A 7,650-nucleotide genomic window follows, 5' to 3' on the forward strand; every position below is an offset into this window, starting at 1 on the left:
TTTTTTGTTTTGTTTTTGACAGGGTTTCTCTGTGTAGCCCTGGCTGTCCTGGAACTCACTCTGTAGACCAGGCTGGCCTCGAACTCAGAAATCTGCCTTCCTCTGCCTCCTGAGTGCTGGGATTAAAGGTGTGCGCTACCACTCTCGGCTATTACTCCCCAGACTTGAGTCTTGGGAGAAGACACGTCTAGGGCCTGCCTATGCAGACAGCTCCCCAGATCCTGGGTTCTGTGTCATAGTCCTCCCCACTCCTTCCCCAGGTCTGGGGTCTGTGGGGACAGGCATTCCCACACAGCTTTGGGGTCTGAAAGCAGGCATCCTGTCTGGGATCTATTGGATGAATAGCTCCTATACACACAAGGTCTGGGGTCTGGGGGGCAGCAAGCAACCCCACCACATACTACCACCCCTCATCTGGGGTCTGGAGGTATCAGCATGATGACAGTCAGTCTTGGGGACACACATTTATCCACTCAGAGAAGTATTCAGGTGTTTTCTATCTATGGCGCCTAAAGGGATCCATAGGCCCTTGATAACCAAAGTGAAAAAGTCACTTTGTTTCAGCAATCCTATAGTGCTAGTAGAGGGCAGTGTGGGGGCAGACATTGCTTTGTGGCAGAAGCTCCTCTGTGAGGGCGGGACCTGACCTGGTCATCTGAAGATTCAGAATGTCTCGACAGCTACGGCTGGGAAAGAGGTTGGCTAGGCCAGTGACCTTGGCTCTGAGAGGGCAGGCTGAAGGAGGGTGGGAGTGGTGGCAGGGAGAAATCACTGGGAATTGCTCTTTGCTGCAGCCCTTCCCTCTAGGCACTGGCCTCAGAGGCCCTCCCCTTGACACGCCCATCACATCAGAGCATATCTAGTCTCTGTTCTACCCCCACAGATTGGCCAGCACCAGGGCTGACTCCCTCTACACCAATGTAAGGAAGCTCCGGGTTCCCATAGTTCCCTGTATTCAACCCCAGGTGTTCTGACCATCCCTCCGTGTCCCATTGGAAGTTCAGTTCATACCATGGCGGGCATTTTCCTATTTCCCCAGGCAGCACGATATCATGGGTGGGCCAGCTCCAAACATGTGACCTCCTGTCTGGAACAAGGCTGGCATCAGGCACACACAAACTGAATTGACAGTTCCTGCAAGGGGAGGGGAGTGAGTGTGCCAGGTGGGCAGGTGATGGTTGCAGGAACAGATATGGGCCTGTAACAAAACAGTAAGGGCTCTTCCCAACACCTTGTCCCCAGGTTCTGCACCTAGAGCTCTGGATTAGGTGACAGTATCTGCCTGTGTTTCACCTTGCCTACAGATCTGGTGGCTGGACCCGGAGCTGACCTATGGCAATGCCAAGCCATTCGTCTTCACCCAGGGACACTCGGTGTGCAACCGCTCCTTCTTCCCATGCTTCGATACGCCGGCGGTCAAGTGCACCTACTCAGCTGTTGTCAAGGTCAGGACCACGGCTGGGGTTGTTTCTGCCTCCTTTGGCCATTGTCCGGGCTGGAGCTTACAGCAGGCCTGCAGATGGGCTCTGGCCACCCACTTCTGTACTCCTCTTGCTTGTCTAGCCTGGGATCCAGCTGCTTAGTGGGACAGTCATGCAGAGAATCAAAGACAGGCTTTTTGGAGGCCAGGTGAAGGGACCAGGGTACAGCACTGAGCAAGAGATGCTGCCTGATATTTGATTTCCAAGACCTCTAGACCTTCAGGAACTTGGGGGATGTCCTTGAGTTATAGCCAAAGCATGGCAGCCTTCAACTGGAGCAGATTTAAGGCTCTAGTGTGTGGTCCTCTCGAGGGGACAGGGTTCCTTGACCCAACCTGTGAGACTATCTGATAAGAACTTGAGGACTTCCTCCTGGATATGGATGGAGTTCGATGACCTGGTTGCAGTGGTCACTCCGGGGGATGGAGGGCTCTGATGGGACCATGAGGTCCCCTGTCACAGACAAGGGGGTCCTCTGACCTGAGTTGTGGAGTCCCCGACTAAAAGTGTGACTCCCTTTCCTGGGAGGTGGTTGTGTGGTAGAGTGCCAATCCTCAGCCTAGCCCATTGCAGGCCCCCTTAGGGGTACAGGTGCTGATGAGTGCGACCCAGAGCGTGTACGTGGAAGAGGAAGGCCTCTACCACTTCCACATGGAGCACCCAGTACCCGCCTACCTCGTAGCCCTTGTGGCCGGAGACCTCAAGCCAGCAGACATTGGGCCCAGGTAAGGCCCCTCTGCATCCTGCTACACTGTTCTGGGCCCCTGAGCCTCAGGAAGGGCCCAGAAGGCTACAGACCATGCACATGCCTACTGTGCCTCTGCACCCACTGTCCTCAAACATAAACTAACTGACCCATCCAGTGCCCTGCCTAGCAGTCGGTCTGCACTCCCGGGACTACCACACAACCAGCTGTGCCCTCCTATCCTTCCCAGTTCCTTCATTTCATTAACAAAAGGATCAGAATTCACCTTGGGTTCCTTAAGTAGTTCCCCTACCTGTTGTGGGAAGGAGCCCATCCAAGGAGCAGGGCGAGGCAAGGTAGAGGGAGATCCATGGGGTAAGTAAGGTCGGGGCTTTTCAGCCTCAGTCCACCTTCTCTGCCTTGTGACAGGAGCCGTGTGTGGGCTGAGCCATGCCTCCTGCCCACAGCCACCAGCAAGCTGTCGGGTGCAGTGGAACAGTGGCTGAGTGCAGCAGAGCGATTATATGGACCATACATGTGGGGCAGGTATGTCTGTCTGTGGGGCAGGTATGTCTGTCCACTCTTTTTCCTGGCTGACTATACTCTTTCCCCCAAAGATAGACGTAGGGCTAGATTGGGACCTCTTTGAGTTCCCTGTCCTCTGTCTCCTGGAGAGGAAGGGGACTGCAGGGCTGGGCTGCCATCCCAGGTGAAGCATACATGTGTGGTCTTGGTGAGCCATGGTCAGAGCCCTCCATTCCTGACCCTGCACCTATGGGCACAGATATGACATCGTTTTCCTGCCGCCCTCCTTCCCCATCGTGGCCATGGAGAACCCCTGCCTCACCTTCATCATCTCCTCCATCCTTGAGAGTGACGAGTTCCTGGTGATTGATGTCATCCATGAGGTAGCCCACAGCTGGTTCGGCAATGCTGTCACCAACGCTACTTGGGAGGAGATGTGGCTAAGTGAGGGCCTGGCCACCTATGCACAGCGCCGCATCACCACGGAGACCTATGGTATTGTCTGGGGCAGCTATGGCAGGGGTAGAGGCCTTGAGCCCTCTTAGGCACCAATTGCAACGGGCGCAGAGCCCTGTCTAGCCTCCAGCTTGACAGCACCTAGCCGTGTCAGGGGTTGGGTGGTGGGTAGAGAGTGGCAACCCCGCTGTAGGGCCTCCAGCCTCCCTGACCTCTGCCTTTACTCTGACTCCACTCAGGGGCTGCCTTCACCTGCCTAGAGACAGCCTTCCGCTTGGATGCCCTGCATAGGCAGATGCGGCTTCTTGGGGAAGATAGTCCGGTTAGCAAGTTGCAGGTCAAGCTAGAACCAGGTACTCTCTACTCCAGAATCACCCTGGGAACCCATGCATGGCATCCCCAGGCCCTCCTTTCCTGCTGTTCACTGCCTTGCCAGGGCTTCTCTACCTCACCATGCCTGAATTCCTTCCAAGGCCAGCCTGGGTGTCCATAGTGCCCAGGGAAAACCTCTCGGGTGCCTCCACCTACCATAGTCCCACAGGGTTTGAGAACTGGTTTCCATGGAGTAGAGCAAACTCCATCTGTGTACCCAAGATGTCGATACTCATGTCAGGGACTGTGGCTCTGCCCATTGTTGCCCGCTCCTCAGTTCTAGACTACCGCCCCAGCCCCGCCATGCAGGACTTGCGTGTCCAGCGGCATCCCAGACAAGGTGTTTCCCTTCAGGAGTGAATCCCAGTCACCTGATGAACCTGTTCACCTATGAGAAGGGCTACTGCTTCGTGTACTACCTGTCCCAGCTCTGTGGCGATCCCCAGCGCTTTGACGACTTTCTCCGAGTAAGTATCTCGGGCCCACCACCTCATGTCCAAAACTTCTTCCAGCTGGCAGAGTTATCCTTCCCAGAGGAGAAGGGGACCTGGGAGCCAGATTTGGGACATGGTCTGTGGAGGTACTGTCCCCTCCTTCTCCTTACCCTTTCAGCAGGGCCTGTGGGTCACCTGGACTGGGATGCACGTCTTTAGAAGGTGCCCCATGGTGCCAACCCTGCTCTACCAGAGCTAGACCTTCCCAGCCTTTCATGCCTGCTAAGGTCTTGCCCCTCATCTCACAGGCCTATGTGGAGAAATACAAGTTTACCAGTGTGGTGGCCCAGGACCTACTGGATTCCTTCCTGAGCTTCTTCCCTGAACTGAAGGAGCAGAGCGTGGACTGCCGGGCAGGTGAGGCTGCCAACCACCTGCACTGTGTGGGGTCTAGGTCAGGATGCCGTGAGTGTAAAGAGGAATCTGTACCTCCAGTCTAAAGGATCATAGCAGGGTGAGAGGGGCAGGGGCTTCCTGGAGGAGGTGGCCCCTGGGCTAAGCAGGCCAAGCTAAGCAGCCAGTAGGGAAGGGTTGCAAAAAGAGCCATTCAAAGTTCCTAGAGGAGGATGAGCAAGCAGTTCGCCCTAGAACTGGCTGACCTTGCTTGTGCATAGTAGAGGTCTCCTGGGGATCTGAGGGCCTGGAGACTAAAGGAAGCACTAAAGGAGCTATCCTTGGAAAAACAAGAGTTTGCTAGAGGGCTTCAAAGTCTAGGAATGGTGACCCTAAGTTTTAGAAGGTGTATAAGTGCTCTGTGGGGCTGGTGGGGGTCCTCAGGGCCTGTGTACTTCACGGAACAGGACAGTGCAGAGCCTTCTCCAGCCCAGTGATATATACAGGACAGGCATGTAGCAGGTGGAGATCCATTGGTCACCAACCCAAGCTTTCTGGCCTCCCTGTGGCCTTCAGAGGAGCCCTTTCCAGTGGCTCCAAGGGGAAGGCACAAACTTCTAGGGAATTGCTCATAATCTTTGAGGACCCTGGGTCCTAGAAGAGATCACCTGCCCAGGGATACCCGTTGGGCTTGGAGTCTCCCTGGGAAGTTGCTCCAGTGGGCCCTCCCCAAACCTAGGCAGGGACCCCAGGCCTGGTCTTCCTGCAGGGCTGGAGTTCGAGCGCTGGCTCAATGCCACAGGCCCACCACTGGCTGAGCCAGACCTGTCACAGGGGTCCAGCCTAACCCGGCCTGTGGAAGCCCTTTTCCAGCTGTGGACTGCAGAGCCCCTGGAGCAGGCGGCAGCTTCGGCCAGTGCCATTGACATCTCCAAATGGAGGACCTTCCAGACAGCACTCTTCCTGGACCGGCTGCTAGATGGATCCCCGTTGCCTCAGGGTGGGTCCCCGTGGTCAACAGGGTAGCCTGGGAAAGGGATGTGGCTCCAGCCCAGCCCTGACCTGCCCACCACCCCACAGAGGTGGTGATGAGCCTGTCCAAGTGCTACTCATCCCTGCTGGACTCCATGAACGCTGAGATCCGCATCCGCTGGCTGCAGATCGTCGTCCGCAATGACTACTATCCTGATCTTCACAGGGTCCGCCGTTTCCTGGAAAGCCAGGTGCAACTACATGCCCGGGCATGACTGGAGGGTGGGACAGCATCCCCACTCCTTGCCCAGCCCTTATAGCCCAAATTCTGAGACAGCCTAGAGGGAGAGGGGAGGGTAAGACTGATAGGGGCACTGTAGCATATGAGTCCAGGCAAAGCCATCCTGAGCATCTGGGGCACATCTGAGATCTGGGTGGTGGAGGGTACACAGGGAGCCTGCTACCGTGACGCAGTGCCTTCCACAGATGTCGCGCATGTACACCATCCCACTGTACGAGGACCTCTGCACTGGTGCCCTCAAGTCCTTCGCTCTAGAGGTCTTCTACCAGACCCAGGGCCGGCTGCATCCCAACTTGCGCAGAACCATCCAGCAGATCCTGTCCCAGGGGCTAGGCCCCAGTGCCGAGCCGAGTACAGAGCCCAGCACGGACCTGGGCGGTGCTGAGGCAGACACGAACCCAGACTCGCCAGCCCTGCTGCTCGGGGACGAGGCCCCCAGCAGCACCATCTCTCTCAGGGACGTCAATGTGTCTGCCTAGCCTTGATGGTGACTGACCCTCGACCTCCCAGACACCACGATTGTGCCTTTTGTGGTCCGGGCCGCCATGACTGCGCCTTGGCTCTGGCCATGAGCTCTGCCCGGGACCATAACCCCTCCCATTGGCTCCAGGCCAGGGGCATGGGGAAAAGGAACTGTATCCATTGATGCTCGTGGACCAGGGCCCACCCTGTCCCTGCTCTCTTGCACTGCAGGCCCCAGGGATGGCCTATACACACTATGCCTCCTGTTTCAACACTGACAGCCATGCCTCACCCTGGAAGCCAGCATCTGCTGACACTGCACTGGGGACAGTGACCCCAGCGGTCCCACAGCAACAACCACAATGTGCCTTAACGTGTGCCAGAGACCCAGGATGCACGGTCCTGGAAATGTGCTTTCCTGCAGAGCCCTGTGTCTAGCCCCTGGGCTGGATGGAAAGCCTTGCTTTAGGGACAGAAGACAGAGGGGCGAGGACACAGGCATTCCATCGGTGTGGGGGCAGGAGACAGAGGGAGAGACTAGACCTCTCAAGCAGGCCTGTCTCTGCACTAGGAGTCCAGGTCCCCAGAGGTACAGGGAAGGATGGCCTGTCCTTGTGGTGACCTGTGTACCATTGGTGCTCTCTGTGCCTGTCTGCTAGGAAAGACCCCAGGCTGTGACCTTCAGCCTGGAACTGCAGCAGGAACCATGGTGACTGTCCCATTAAATCTCCACTCTGCAGATCTGACCTCCCTTCCTGTCTGTCACTACCCTGTCTTTTGCACCTACCCAGCTGCTAGGGGTAGGGCTGGAAGAGATGAGAACGGGTCACAGAATCATGGTCATAGCCTGTCCCAATAGACAGACCTAAATAGAGGTGGGAACCTAACCCTGAAGGCTCAGATGGGGACGGGTCAGCAGGGGGAGGCAGGGAGAAGGTGGATCCTTGTTATTCTCAGCTCCTCAGTCAGACATTCAGGACCCTAAAATAGGATGTTTGTCACCCTCATCTGGACTTTAGTCTCTGTGATTCTGACCACACCTCTGTCTCTTATCACTGGGGCACCCAGGCCTCTAACACTAGAGTTCAATAGAGGTATGCATTACAGGGATTCATGGGAAATGCTGAGCCTGGACTCCAGCACAGCAAGCTGTGAGGTCAGATGTCTCGGCTAACAAAAGGGAAGTTCTCTGTCATGTGAAGCCATTCCTTGTGGTTGCTCAAAGACAAGCTGGTGACAGAGCCATCATTGGGACTACTTGGTACTCTGCGGCCTCCAACTTTGGCAGTGTGCTGTGGCATGTCTTTTTGTCACAAGCCACCGCCAGACTCAGTCACAGTCAGCTTCATACATGGTTACAGGGAATAGGAAGATAAATAACTTGAAGCCTCCACCCACTAGCCAGCTCCAGTCACTGAATGTCCCATTCACCTTTCCAAGGAACCTCCCCTCAGCACAGTCGAGCATCCCCTAATACACCCCAAATGAGTCCAGGACTTAGGGTCACCTCTCCTTTGACAGTGTACGTGCATAGTGCCCACACACTCTAGACTACTCCAGCCATCCCTC

The 7,650-nt window shown here is 56.1% G+C and overlaps 1 protein-coding gene across 1 annotated transcript in view; it reads left to right on the forward strand.

Moving 5' to 3' along the window:
• Rnpepl1 (arginyl aminopeptidase like 1) overlaps positions 1-6,827 on the forward strand; it is a 9,637-nt gene extending 2,810 nt beyond the window's left edge. Inside the window, exons 2-11 of the mRNA XM_021159857.2 lie at positions 1,305-1,445; positions 2,055-2,206; positions 2,596-2,712; positions 2,951-3,186; positions 3,387-3,500; positions 3,874-3,986; positions 4,262-4,370; positions 5,116-5,346; positions 5,427-5,569; positions 5,805-6,827. Coding sequence (XP_021015516.1) covers positions 1,305-1,445; positions 2,055-2,206; positions 2,596-2,712; positions 2,951-3,186; positions 3,387-3,500; positions 3,874-3,986; positions 4,262-4,370; positions 5,116-5,346; positions 5,427-5,569; positions 5,805-6,098 — 1,650 coding nt within the window. The 3' untranslated portion in view covers positions 6,099-6,827. The remainder of the gene's footprint in view (positions 1-1,304; positions 1,446-2,054; positions 2,207-2,595; positions 2,713-2,950; positions 3,187-3,386; positions 3,501-3,873; positions 3,987-4,261; positions 4,371-5,115; positions 5,347-5,426; positions 5,570-5,804) is intronic.
• The last annotated feature ends 823 nt before the right edge of the window (positions 6,828-7,650 follow it).

Source organism: Mus caroli, chromosome 1, assembly GCF_900094665.2.
Source record: "Mus caroli chromosome 1, CAROLI_EIJ_v1.1, whole genome shotgun sequence".
Classification (NCBI taxonomy): Eukaryota; Metazoa; Chordata; class Mammalia; order Rodentia; family Muridae; genus Mus; species Mus caroli.